The sequence below is a fragment of the Poecile atricapillus genome, chromosome W, assembly GCF_030490865.1.
Source record: "Poecile atricapillus isolate bPoeAtr1 chromosome W, bPoeAtr1.hap1, whole genome shotgun sequence".
NCBI classification, from domain to species: Eukaryota; Metazoa; Chordata; class Aves; order Passeriformes; family Paridae; genus Poecile; species Poecile atricapillus.
The window spans coordinates 54647550-54662913 of NC_081288.1; the positions used below are offsets into that span (position 1 = coordinate 54647550).

Sequence of the window (15364 nt, forward strand, 5' to 3'; positions counted from 1 at the left end):
CCTCTAGAAGTTAGACAATAGTATTTAAATATTGTGTTTATAACAATAAACACAAAGAAGAAGCATATAATAGACATATAGTACATATATCAACTCATATAGAGCTAATTTTATGCACAGTTTCTCCAAATATTGAATTCTGGATTCTTAGGAGACTGTGATTCAAAATTAAACAAAACCACAAATTATTCTAAAATATATGCTTTATATATAAATGAGAAACAAACACCAATCCCAGTATACTGTCTGCAAAGACAGGCACCTTGCTCTGGAAACAGACAATTTTTATTGTTATAAGACCTATCATAAAATGTTTTATATTAAAACCTTTACAGTTGATTTTGTTTCAATAACAAAGACCAAGCAAAGTGACCAAAAATTCCTGCATCAATTTGTGTGGACTGGTTCATCACAGCATGACAAAGCCAGTAAATGACATATTAAAAAGCCCCTAAAAAAACCCAAGTGATTTATAATTAGAGACTAAACAAACAGGCCAAAGCTCAGGGTTGTCTAGCAAAAAACCTCAAACCCTTAGTAGTGTTTTTCAAACTGTACTATATCCTGTGAGGATCATTCAAATAATAACATGCCCACACAGAAGACAAATAAAACAGACTGTTACTGTGCTCCTAAAAGATCTTTCTGCTTGCTAAGATGCTTTTTCCATCCAATGTAAAAAAATGAGGAAAATTGGACTTGCTGTTGAAGGAAATGTTGGATCACACAGGATATGCCTTTCCAAAACCAGGTTTTGCTTTCTCCCTACCCCAGTTGTCAGACATTCTTCAGAGCAGAAAGAAACGCACCTGATTGTTTTCAAACGTTCTTCTGCTTAATTTTAGAATCAGAAACAGGAAATACAGATTATGGATAATCTCACTCAATCTCATAAAAAGATATGTTTTTATTTTATATGTTTTTGCTACAAGAAAGCAATGACTTACCCTTGCCATTTGTTCTGCCAGTTGTAGTCGTCCATCTAGCTCACGCCTTATCTGCGCTGCTTGCTCATCTCCATTATCCAACTTGGACAGAGAACAAAAATAAATCCAACTGTGAGAAATGCACTATATTTTAAATTTACAGCAAGCTATGTAGCTTAAAAAACAAGAAAAAATAATTCTCATCTTAAAACCAGTGAAATACTAAGCAAATACTCAGCTTTGAGGCCCATCAAGACGAAAGAAATATAATGGCCACCATATAGTCAGAGAAATCAGGGTTTCTGAAGGGTAACCAGTGCTCCCTTGCATTTTTAATACTCAGGCTATACAGAAGAAGTATTATGGCTTTATAAAAATTGCAGCTAAAACAATTTCTCCATGAATCAGCAAAATGGAATGACAGATTTGCTTAGAAAATGTCTGCAAGGAAATTTGCTCTTTGGTGCCATGAGTTCCTGTATAGGCATATATAGGTATATGGAAGAAAACTGTGTGACTATGCCTTCTAGGAATGATATTATTTCACTTACAAAGCTCTTTTCTCCCAGTATTGCCCAACTGTTCACAGCAAGGCATACCCAGTTTGTGAACTGCCAATATTTTCATACCTACAGAAAAGTCAGGATTAAAAGTATGACTTCTATCAAGGACACATCTCTTCAACTCAACAGAACAGTTGGGCCTCACAGGAATGAGACTCCCCAACTCATTTTTCACCTGTTTACTTTTTTAGGGCAGTGGAGGGGAGGGGAGGTGAAGTGGGGCTTCAGCTCAATGCATGGACCTGCACAGCTGGTTATGAGGAAAAAAGAGTGACACATCTGGAAAGATGGCACATCTTGCCATCTTACCTGAATAACTGCCAAACAAGGACAAAGATAGAGCTGCTATGGAGAGCTCTCTCTGTCCCTAGGGCTAAACACTGACATGTAACATATTGAAACGACCCTAGTGCATTTAGCATATAGCTAAGGTTTAAGGATATCTAAATATGTCTTGACTAAAAAAAATCTTAAAATGATTAGAGATGAAAACTGGCAAAAACAGATTCTTTAATTAAATCAGATCTCCAGCTAGTGAACATGCAGTTAGTTTGGCAAATTGTTCATTACATTAAACTAAGGTTTTCCAGTGTTTTTTTCACTAAGACTGCTAGTCTGAGTGCATCACGCCAAATATATAAGACCACCTCCTTTACAATGCACCTCAGTTAAATCCACTGCTTCTTAAACCAGGGAACTCATGCAAATTAGGATTCCAGTTAAAAAAATGAAACAAAAAAGAAAAATTAAAAATCCACTATCCAGCACTTAGAGGTCTATTAGAGCAATGTGCTTAATGTAAATCTGACCATATTTAGAAACAGGATGAAAAGTGTTTCACTGCTAGTATAGAAGTGATAACAGAACATGGAATCTGCCACCTGTGCAGTCTGGCACAATCTTACAAGATCCTTGCAGAAACTGAACCAGGCTACCAGAAAGAAAGAGAACAAAACCTGATGGCATCCCCAAAGGAGGCTCAAGTTTATACCAGAGTAGAAGATGGATCATGTGCCAGACTACAAGGGCTCTCCCACTGAGCCTGTCAATAAATCTCCTCCTAACTTGACTGTGAGCATAAGTGGCAAGACTTCTTCAAGAAAGAAAATGTTTTAAGATTTCAGAATACAGTTATAGTATTAAAAAAAAAATTCCCAAGTTTGTATCCTTCTATTTATCAAAAGAAGAGACTGCGTATTGAACTTGTTACTGATAATATTTCTATTTTCCTTTGTATTACAAACATATACTTTTGTAATTAGTTTTGTTTTCTCAGTATGAAAGCTTGTCCAATATGAAAAACTATTTCATTTTTCTTTTTCGGCTAAGAGAAGGTCAAAATTATTTTAATAATATGTCCCATGACGAGAAATTGCTTGAAAATAACTGCTTGAAGGTAATTTCAATGACTGAATTTTGATTTCTGAAAATAGGAGAGTGTAGGAGAATGAAATAAAGCTAAAACCTTACCCTGTGTCAATACACAACTTAAATGACTGCCTCCATTATTAACTCATTTGAAGAAGAGATTGTACTTAAAGACTGCTATTTGGCTATTTTTCTATTAAAAACATGATCATTCAAGTTAATGAATATGTAACCTACTTTTGAAAATCTTAGCATTTTTTTCCTTAACTCTGCATTGCTTTCCATCATCTCTGCACTTGAAAAAAATGTGATTTCCCTACTTACTTATTTTAAAACTTCAGTCTTCTTCCTGCAATACTTATAAATTCCAATGAGTTTGCTGTTTGTATGTTTTGTAAAGTATGTAAAGAAGCTGAAGAGGTGAAAAGCAAAGAAGGTTGCTTTACCTACAGAACAGAGCCAAGGTAATAATGACTGGTAGGTCATTCACATCTGTCCCAATAAGAAGAAAAGCTGTTGATAAGATTATTTTTGCAGTATGCAAAACGAAGTTATAATCAGAAAAACAGTAACCTTGATTCCATGCAAGGTCATTCTACTTGTTTTTATTCTAAACTCAAAAAAATACATGAAAAAACAACTTTGCAAGCAATGCATTTAAGTGGTTATGAATGTGTACTCAATAATAATTTATTTATCTACAGAATATGATGTGAAAACAGCAGAAAGATTGAGAAAATTCTGGAAATGTAAGTGGTATTCAGAATTTCTGAGTTTGGTCCACTTTTTACATAGGCAGACACTTGATAGAACTCATCACATGAGGGGGGAGAAGTGACAGCCATAAACGTCAAGTGTACCCTTCTCCTTAATTCTGTATTTGAGGATCAGATCCATCCCAAGACATCTGTGGATATCAAGCTATGAAACCACTGGAGTAATTTTCAAACTGTTAAATAAAAAAAGCATGACACGGCATAGAAATTAATATAAATGTAACAGTGCAGAACAGCTACTCAGATTCTCAGTATTGCAATTGGAACTTGGTTAAAAGAAACCACTAATTTGAAAGGATTTATTATGGAGGCTTTATAAAAACGGTTTTGTTTGGATTTTTTTTAAGAACAATTCACATTTACATGGGCATCACACATAATGCTTCCCACTCCTAAAGTCATGCTTTTAAAAAATTACAGTATTAGAGATTATTGAAAAAGAGGTACATAGAAATTTCATTTAACAAAAAGCTTTTCAGCTTGCTGCACCAGTAATTGTACCATACCATAGCTATTCACTGATTGCATCAACACTAGAGATGCTTCCCATGTCACTTAAACCTCACATAACCAGTTTGTATTTTAGCAGCAGGGGACCTCACCACAGAGCACTCTGCAGACACCAGAGACCTGTTTTCAGTAAATCAGATACATTAGAAGTCCTGACAAAACAAACCAATGTTTCCCCTAAATGCCACACATCTAGGGCACGGAAAACTTGTAAAGCCTAGGCAAAGGCATTGACTCCCCTTTTGAGGGCTAGTTAATTCAGTAGGAACATTCCCAACTGAGTAAAAGAATGAGTAAAACAGGTTTTCTTTCTGCAAAGATGATTATGACTTTTAAAGCTTCATCAGAAAAATCAGTACTTATGAGTAACTACAATTGGGTGAATAAAAAGTTACTTTGAAAAAAAAGTGACAGATCATCATCGCTTTTTCTTTCTCACTGGTGTTACATTAAAACAGCTTTCTAAAATAAACTTACAACCATCAGACATCAAGCTATTAACTCAAAAATATTTTTATTCCTTAATGCTTGAAGCTGCCTTTATTTTTTCTCACTCTGAAAAGGGCAATCAGAGATTGAGTGGGAGCATCCTCAAAATGCAAGATTCCCAACAATTCTTTTAAGAGGATTTCAGTTGCTTATATAAGTGTTCATTTCTGAAAGACAGACTTTTCTGCTCCAAATTTCTGCTTTAATGATTTCAGCCAAAACATGTCCCTCCTTCTGAAGAGACCATGATAGACAATAGACAATACACTGCTTTACCCATAATAAGAAAAGTGGTGACCATCTGGTCAAAGAGTTCAAGCAGTACCTTGCTTTGAAGTAAGGATCTGACATTTAGCAGGATCCCAACTGTGAAAATCAGCTCAACTCTGGTCACATTACAAACCTTTGAAAAATCACTTTTGCAGTAGTCAAGCTACAAACAGCCACTGCCAGAGGCTAAATCAAACTGCATTCAGACACATCAAGTTGTGCTGCCCTCTGTCTGGAATCCACATGAAGTCAATGCTCCTTAGTTTATCTGGTCATTTAAGAAAGACTGTACATCTATCAGAGTTAAAAATTACTATTCAGAAACATCATGCTAACTTACTTGACAAACTGTTGCTTAATTTGTATGCCTGAACATCACAAAACAGAAATACATCTGAATAAATGAATGTTTCTATATTTTAACAGATCAGAAAAAGATAGCATACTTTATGATTCCTATTCAAATATTTTTGTCTCTTTTTAAATTACAAGGCTGTAATGTAGCAGTGTATTTTAGTCCAAAAGAAAAAATGTACACTAGAAACAAATCTGGTTAATGTGCAACTTAGGGTAAAAAAGGTACTAATGCTGCCATGAGGTGCTGTGCTAAAGCCCCCGGCACACACCTACCTTGCTCTACACACAAAGCCACTTACCCTACGCCTGAGAAATGAGACCAGCTTGTGTATAGATGAATACAGAACTGCTGCAAGTTATTGTTCTTTACCTTCACAATGTTCACACTGATAGCTCCGCCGTGTGACTATTACTGCTGCGTTAACTTCCCTGCAGCTTTCCAATCCACAGTAACATCAACATGAAACTACATATATATGCCCATAGCATTATGCATTTCTCTACATTTGATGACTAAAATGATGGTACACATCTAAGTACTTGCTCTTCTTTCTGCAAGGTGAAATCCAAAGTATTTTTTCACTCTGTGTGACAGAAATGCTTGTTTTTCCTTTACAGCCACCTTTTGTCACTTATAACCAAGTCTGAGCCCTGCTGAGCTGAAAGGTTGCTTGCAGATGTGCCTGTGAAGTAACCTGCAGGGTCCATCCCTGACTACTGCCAGACAGCCAAGGTAAAAACTTTCAACATAAACCAAAGAGAATGGACCTCAGTTGGCAAGATAATACAGTAATGAAAAAATGGTTTTCTGGAAGCAACTAATGGCATCCAGAAGCAAGGCTGGAAGAGGACAGGGAAGCCCCAGCACTCAAGTTTGATTGTCAATCAAGAAAGCAGCAGGGGGGAAAGGGGTGTAGTAGATTCAAATACTGGCAGTTTCCAGATCACTGTCCTTGCTACTTTTATGTCTGACTCTAAAAAAAGGAGTTTTGCTTCAGACAGACCGAGCACCTCTCAGGCCTGCAGGATTTTTTCCCGTGCTTATCTTTACACAGGTAGAGTTGCTTGAAAGGAGCAGCCTGGGAAAAGAATAAAGGTGTCTGCAATGCTAAGGAGCCACTGTGCACTGAACACAAACAGCCTGTGGAGATTCCCACAGTTTCCCAGTTTGTGAACCAAGATCAGTAACTAAATATGGGAAAAGTGGAAAAAAAAACAAATTTAAAGTCAGGCCAAAACAGAGCAGCCATACCCAGTTCATGACTGCAATCACTTTTGGACATGAATTCAAGAGGATTAAACTTCTGAAGGATAAGACTGTGATAGAAGTAAATTTCTTCCACATCATACTGGAGGTAAAAACCAGATTTAATTAAAGGGCAGGATGTGTCGAGCTTTCTTAAGCTACTGCTGGACCTTTTGATAAACCTCCTGCCTCCTGCTTCACAGCAAGAAAGACACAGCTGTAGAAGTAAAGAAAATATCATCACTCCTCTATTTCAGAGGAGGCTGTGCCATTTAGCTTTAGTTTTAAGATATTTTCTCTTCCTTTTCCATAGATTATACAGAGGATTAATTAAGATTCATAAAAGAGATCAATACAATTTTTTTTTAAAACTGTCATATTCTCTGCATGCCGTAAAATCCCTATCATGTATCACGCAAATGTCTATGCTGACAAATGACCCAGACTGTGAAAGTGAAATCCTGTGGATTTCTCCCAGAACTCTGCAAACCACAAATTTTAAAAACTCATTTCTTATATCTTGCTCTTCCCAACTCACTCCTTTTCCCAGTCAACATACACAAGTCACTCAAGAATCACTAGTTCTGGCAAATATTCAGAAAATTTTGTTTTAGAATATGTGCAACAAAAAAAATCAAGTGCAACATAAAGGAAAGGATGTTGAGTGAGAGAAAATCCGAACAGTTAAAATAAAGAGGGGAAAAAAGGCACCTAATTTTGAAATTATTTCTCTTGTAGAATACAGTAGACATGTTTTCAGCAAATTTTATCATAAAACTCAGCACCCACTGAAACCATTTTTACTTTCAATTTTTCTGCAGCAAGTAGACCTATAAAATTGCACTGGTCCAAACCCATATTAGGTTTTGTTCAAACAACTTCTCCCAATGCACCATCAGGCCTCACAGGCTTTTTGTATTGATTTTGCTGTAGTAGAGCACCAGACTGCCTCTCAGACAACTGGCCAAGCTGATCACTCAGTTTTCTGGCAACACAGTGTCCACAAAAAATCTCAAACATCTTCTAAAATGTTTTAGTCGAAAGTCTTACTGCCTGATAATTTTTATAGACAGTTTTTTTTGGGGGGGGGAAGGTGAGCAGAACCATTTATATTATAATCATGTAAATATTGAAATTCGGATGGAAGGTCTTTAGATGAACAGAGAAAACAATTAGCATATCACTCTCTGTAGTGTGTAAATATTGTTAAAAACAAGTAATAATGCAGGTAAAGAGCAAGGTCAGTAAACAGTCAAATACTCTATACTGGCTTCAGCTGAATAAAAAAAATAAAATCCAATCAAATCAATGTTTTCAAAAACTGTGCCTGAGTACCTTCAGTGTGTACATGAGATATAGGACCTCACTCAGAACTGTTTTAGAAGCTTGGTACTACCTAAAAAGCTCAAAAAACCTATGTACAATCTCAGATAGTGAGATATTTTGTTCTCTGAAATATTTTTATAAAGTCCTGAACCTGCTTATTTGATTCCCATATTGATTTGTAAGATATCGCTTATACTACTCGCTTGTACTCATTCATTAAACTTACTACATAGTGATTTATAAAATATGGTTGTCATAAAAATATTAAAACCAACCCAAAATGTAGTCGTGATTATATTAATTAATTAAATGAGTTAAAAAATAATTCAAATTTGCCAAAAAACAACACTGAAAATAATACAATTTCAAAATACAGACTTTTTTTTTTAAATCAATCACTGGATGGACCCTTAAACAGTTTCCTTCCAAAATAATCAAAGCTGAGAATTTAATATGGCTTTTCCTTACATTCAAGTTTGGAAAATAAAGTATATGCAGTTTTGAGTTTTCAACACTAGTTAAAATGTCTCTCATGATTAATTTTATTCAGAGACTTCCAGTACCAAAATCCCAAGTAAAACCTACAATAAGACTTGAAAATAAACATGAAAGAAAGTATATACAATATTCAAGCTTGTCACAAAGCACACAATGGGAAGAGCTCACAGAAGTCCACTCTATTCAGTACATGTACCACAAATAGTAAGACATTTGAAGAATTAAATACACACCATGTATTAATTAGGAAATCTCTCTCAAGAAAGAGTTTAATACCCTGATGTGCAGCTGTACAATGCAACTCCAGTCAATGACTGCTTCCCTACCAATCAACTTTCCTACTTGACTGCTATTAACCTTTTAGAGAAATTCTAAGTAGTGAAAAACCTTCTACTAAGTGAACTTGATTAACCTTGCCAGACAACCTTAGCCTTTATTGTATGTCCCAAATGTCATGTGACATGCATCTTCTACTTAATATTACCATTACTGAAGAAAACTAAAAAATAAATTAATCAATGTTCAAAATGTATTCTAGACCAAATTAAAATTTACTCTTCAATATTTTATTGCATATTTTGATCTACAGAGTTGAACTGATATTTTGTGAACAGGACACTTGGAAAAGAAATGTAAATGTCTTTGCACAGTTAAGAATGAGGTTTTTGTTGGTCTATTTGGATTTGAACAGACCCCGGAACCATTTTTGTCTGTGTGAGCTGAAAAGAAACAAGAGCTTCCCAACCAGGATTTTCACTAATTTATAGGCATGGTCCTTTCACAACATGGCCATATTATTGCTCTGCAATAACTGCCCAAATAAAAAAAAATATAATTTTTATTTTATATGACTGTTGGTGTTCTGATAACATAAATTCCAAGAGTTGAGATCTGTTTCTTGTCTTGAAAAAATCAGGACAAGTAATATATAAACAAATAAACAGAATTCAGTGATGCACACATGTAACTATTTTGCCTAGGTATTGGGATAACACCATTTGAAGAAAGTCTGCTAAGATCTCATATTTACAAAGAAAATCACCACCTCCGTACTGAATCTGCTACTAGTTTTAACGCTGACTTAATGCAAAGATAAAAGCTGATGTTTTATTTGGTTCACAGAAGCTGTCAATTATGAAATGTGGGCATTCAGTGATAAAGATACTCTGACCTAGATACAGATATTTTAAGTATTTATTTATTCACAGCAGTCTGTTTAGGCAACAAGGAGTGAAAAATCAGACAGCATATACTTAGACACTTAATGATCTTTAGGTAGCATTTCTCTAAGTATTACAGACTCTTTACTTAGCCTCGGAATCATTATAATACTTGGACATTACTACCAGCAGATTCTGAAAGGTGGAAAAAAGCCCAAATAAAAACAAATTTGAAAAATAAAATGACAACATTTTACTCCCCCTGAATTTGGTCCATATAGACCAGAATTGTGGGTGTGACAGGGACAGCAGAAGCAAACATCTCTGATAGTTGTGGACCCTGAGAAAATGTGTGGCATGTTAAAAGGTACAACCAGGCAAAATCCTATTAATGTCAAGTAATGAACCTGCTCTCCAGCAACTTGTCTAATCCATTTTGAACCTCTGCCCTCATCACTTCCCATGACAAAAGGTTCAGGAAGTTCTCCAAAAGTCATATACAGAAGCATTGTTTCCATTTTCAATCTCCTCCAAATTTCCTTGTGCGTCCCAGTCTCTGGTGATGTGGCATTTATCGAGTAAAGGTACACATTCACCTTACCCACTACCTTCATAACTTTGTAAACTTCAACCATACTCCTCCCTTTCAACCTTCTCAGCTGCAGACTGAGAAGTTTCAGCCCTTTTAGTCTCTCTGCAAAAGGCTCCCATTCTGTGATTTTCAATGCCATCCTCACTGACCTCCCCCATATCCTTCAGAGTAGGAGGACAAAGCTGCACACAGTACTGAATGAAAGGGCATAAGAAGGTTATATATAGCAGGAAAATGATAGTACTGTTGTATAAAGAACTAAGGATTTCACCACAGGGAAACCAAAGTGTCTTTCTGAGTTGTAATTGCCCGTGCTCAGTTCAGGACCTTCTGGACATGCACTGGTTTATTTCTCCTCTGATGTAGCACCTTAGCTTAGCTACATTAGAGCTACATGAAATCACATCTTGTCACACTTCTGCCCATGCAGTTTTGTGAGATCCTCCTGGAGTTCTCTGCAGCTCAAGCAACATTAGAGTAGACAAAACATTTTCATCGCATCTGTAAAGTCAGAGGTTTCCCTTACACTGCCTTTTCCAGGACACTATATATTGAATAAACATGCAACAATTCTCCTAAACAGAATGAACCACATAGAAATAACATTTAAACTGCCTAGGAACCAATCAAAAGGGAAACATAAGAAACCTTTATCCAAAGCCTCCTTTGAAAACATCACGACTGTACCATAAGAATACTGCTACTTAGTATTCATTAAGATATAGGATATTCACTCAGAAGAAGTATTAAGATATAGGATATTTACGACAGAGCTTGTCATTCAGAAAACAGTATCATGGGGTGATGAGGAGTCAGACCACTGGGTGTCTAGAGCAGCACTGTTTTTAAATAACAAACATAAATACTGAACTGCAGAATTAGATGTGATTAGAATCACATTAGGATTCAAATTAGTGAATCAGTAGGGGATTATAGAGGAGGAAAAAGATGTTAGCACAGGTCAGAAGTGCCACTGCAAACAATTAAATTTTCTGCCTCTCTTTCTCTTGGAATTTGCAACGCAACAGATCAGTTGACAAAACCCAGGTTTGCACTTCTTATTGGTTGAAACTATAATGTTTGGCCACAACTGCTAGACAGAACGAAAACACAAGGAAAGCACATTATGCTGTGACAGAAGGAAGGATAATAGTGACAGGCTCTTACTATTTACAGATTTAGTCACAATAAATACTAAGAATACATCCTCCAGATAAATCCAGGACATGCATGCAAAGCATTTTTTTTTTTTATTAACAGAAATGAGAAATATAGGTCTGCAATATGCCATACTGTAAACATTTTTTATCTAACTGTATCTTGGTTTTCACATCTGCATATTAGAGTTCAGGGATACCATCAAGACAGACTTTTCACACTCATCACAGTGCTCTCTTCCACACTGTAAATGCCAAAATCTTAAGTTATTGCTAACTATGAAAATATCTTCCAGTCCAACTTTGCCACCACAAAATTATGACTATCCACACGCAAAATATCTTAAATTATACTTTTCTGTCACTCAAGTCTTTGTCTTCTTATTTGTATGGGTATTCTTCCTATAGCTAGGCAGGGCAAAAAGCTATTTACAGAGCCTATTGAACCATCTAAATAAAGTATCTTTTAAGTCAGAAGTGTAGGGTCCCTAGGTAATCAATGGAGAGACGGAAAAGCCTCCAGAGTTATTTAAAGCAGTTATCTGTACGCCTACCATGAATACTGTGGAAGTCCCAGCTGCACTGGTAATCTCTGGTGAGTAACATGATCAAAGAAATGGGTGTTTTTATTCTCTCTCTCACCTTCCCCCGGACCCTGCTGAAATAGATACTGGCTGTCACCTTAAATACAACTTAGTTTCAGGTTCTTCCTAGGGAATACCCTCCCACACCCACCCTAGGCAGGAAATGATGGGCCTTAAATGAGTTATGACTCATGTCCTGATCCTCCTTAGAAAAAGTGTTCCACCCTCCTCCTCTCCCACCACCTGCACAGAGATTACCATATCCAAGACAAGCGAAAGATTAGCATGCAAACATTGTTGGTATATGCATATTTATGTCCTAAAGTGGCTCAGTGTTTTCTGTTTTCCTGAAGTCATACTTGCTTCATAAGGAAATCCCCTCTCCTTCTGCTTACCCTACTCACTCTCCAAAAATATTATGCAGAATGTTTTCTTGCCTTATTTATCACTGGTAAGAATTTCTTTGGGGTGTTGAAACCAAAGGGAATACACGCAACTAGGGCAAGAAATATTGATGAGAATTGCATTAAGTAAGCAAAAGCACCTTGAATGTCATGTCACTTTTTTTTTTCCAAATAATTAAATATTGTTGACTTAACTAGACAGAATTCAGGCTGACAACTTTCTGTAAATATGATGTGGAGAAGCTAGAAGATAGCAGAAATGGAATCAAGTTTTCTCCCTTTCTGTTCTAATCTATAACAAAAAATGGAGAATGTTCTGTATTTCCACCTGTTCCTAGGAGTCAGTGCTGGTGTGATTTATAGATACCTATCCACAAAATAAAAAAATCCCAAATAGTTGAGTAAGGACTGAAGAATAGATTTAATCCAGAGGTTAATGTACAAGAAGGAAAACTTCAGATTTCTGTTTCACCATGAGAATTTGACTTTGCTACCTATGAAGGTTCTGATCTATGGAGAGACACACAAAAGACAACAGTTTAAGGCTCTCCAGTCGATAAATCTAGTTTTAAATCCTCCATGTTAGGTTAGCAATCCTGTCCACAATTGCGTCTTTGCTTTCTTGTCACGTTGGATGTGTCATCCTGGGCCATCTTTGTTATCAGAGCCTTACAGTCAGCTTTGATGTCAAGGTCATGTCACTGGTGCTTGCACAGATTAAGGGGCAGTAGATGGAAGGCTAAAAGGGCTTCAGAAATCTTTGTACCATCACAGATCCAGGCTGCAAGCAAGTATAAAGGTTTGGCCAGCAGATGGGTGCCTTTGTCCAGGACAGAGTGAAGTCCACAAATAACACTTTGCTTTGTCTTTCTTCTGGTCCCACCCCACAACCTGAAGCGTCTAACACATTCTATTCCACAACACAACTCAGCCACTTCTACAGCCAGGGTCCTGAACCAGTTTTCTAGAACAACTGCAGAGAGACAGGAAGCCTTTCTCCTGCTGTTAGAAGTTACAAACTTCCAGCTTCTATTCTCCTGGAAACATGGAAATTGCAAACATCAAACCTGTGAAAACAGCAGTTACAGAAAGTCTGCTAGCCATCTTTAAGGCAAAGTAATTGCTCCAGTATGGCAAAAATGGAATATCATTCAGAAAGTTTCCCACAGGAGGCATAGGTGTTTCAGGCAAGATTCTGCTGTCTCCAGCCTCCTGAGAAAAGACAGTACAGTGAGAAGACTATTGTCAGATTGACTGGAACATGAGTTTACAGTGCTCCTAGGAATAACACAGAGCTTCTCCAGAAATTGTGTATACCTTGGAGGCTCTGTCAGGCATGTTCAGTACTATTTTCTCTCTTTTACAGGAAGTTTAGTGTTCCCACATTAAAAAAGCCTTGGCACTGCATGACCAGTTAGGAAGACAGATTATTCAGAGGTGATACCGGATGTAAGCTCCTCCCTTACATCATTTACAAAGGGGTATTTCTCCTGTCACAGCCCCAGAGTGCCTACCATACAACACCTCCTTTCAACATCAGCTAGAAGTTGACATTTCTATTAAATATGTAGCCTCAATTTTAATTCAGAATTTTCCTGTTTATAGCTAAAATGTCTGGAAGTCAATTTATTTATTCATTATCTCAAGAAACAGATTCCTATAAGGAAGAAGTACAGATAAATCCTATTTTTACTCTTCTCTTACTTTTTGCCAGTAGGCTGCAAACTTTCAGTCTGATGGCAATTTTTTTTATTTTTTTAAAATCTCTACTCATGTTACTGACCAAGGTTATTTTAGTTGGCCTGAGAATTTTTACATAATGCCTATATCACTAAAATGAAGACAATTCACCTAACTATAGAAGAGCTAGAGAGAGAAGTGGGCACTTACTTCCCTGTAAATATTTCAGAAGTTTGAAATGATGAACATCTAATCACAAATCAGACAGCTTCGGCACAGACACCAGACTGAATCTGAACAACTATCCTTGAGGCTTGTAATACAAAGTATGGCAATAAATGAAAGGACAAGCAGCATCTCCCTGCATGATGGTTCTTCTGTTGGGAATCAATTCGATTTCAAGGTGAGAAGGTATCTGGATGGACAGCCTGAAAGCTTATGAGATTTAGAGGTTTAGATTCTAGGGATCAGGACAACCTCAGCAGAGAAGACAGCCAAAAAGCGTCCCCAGAGTTCTCTCATTTTTAGGACAGGCAGAAAAATACCTTCCTAGAGGACAAAGAAATAAACACATAAATTATAGCTCATTCAAAGAGAGCTGTAGATTTCTCAGCCATTTTACATAAACAATTACTCTTGCATAGGGCAGTCCATCCTGTGTAATGGAGGTGCTATTACATTTCTATTTAAAATATCACAGAATCACAGAATAAGAAGGGTTGGAGGGGACCTCTGGAAATCAACTAGTCCAACCTCCCTGCCAAGGGAGAGTCAAACCTGAAGTGTCCCAGGTGGGACCTCCCTGAACAGCCTTTTCCAACAGTCTGCCACTCAACATAAAGTTCCTCCTGATATTAAGTTTATGGCCAAAATATATATCTATAATATATATATATATATTTATAAAGAGAGAGAGAGAGAGGGAGAGAGGGAGAGAGAGAGAGAGAGTGAGAGAGAGAGAGTGAGCTCATTTCCACATTCACCTGCATCTTTGCCTCTGTAGTGACTGGGGTGCAGGAACCCCTAAGGATCTTTCTACTGGCAGCTAGTTGCAAAAAAACTTCCTCTGAAGAAGGAAGAGCTAAGAGGGTTCTCCCTCAAAAACTCCAAAAATGGGGTAAAAAACCAGCTAAGCTTCAAAACAAAAAAATCACTACCAGTGAGGCAGAGAGATACAGAAACAGGGTCATTCTTTTCCTGTGGCTTTGCCACAGGAGTAGCCTCACACTGGCTGCTGAAGACACCTCAGGATGATAAATGCTGCAGAGAAACAAGTGATTGTGTAAGCAAAACTTCTTTACTTCAAATTGATAAAGAGGAAATACAGAATACTATCATACCATAAGAAGGTGACAAATTCATGCTAAGGGCCATTAACTTATTCAGCTTGCTTACAGGGATTCATTGAAATGCACATATAAGCTAGCAGTCAGACCCATTAATAAACTTAATCATCAG

General features: G+C 36.8%; 1 protein-coding gene across 4 annotated transcripts in view; it reads right to left on the minus strand.

Annotated features, from left to right (window-relative positions):
* Positions 1–15364, minus strand: part of LOC131592057 (calcium-dependent secretion activator 2-like) — a 283092-nt gene that overhangs the window by 165401 nt on the left and 102327 nt on the right. For all 4 annotated transcript variants that reach the window (XM_058863314.1, XM_058863313.1, XM_058863312.1 and 1 more), the window contains exon 4: positions 948–1028. In XM_058863314.1, coding sequence (XP_058719297.1) covers positions 948–1028 — 81 coding nt within the window. The remainder of the gene's footprint in view (positions 1–947; positions 1029–15364) is intronic.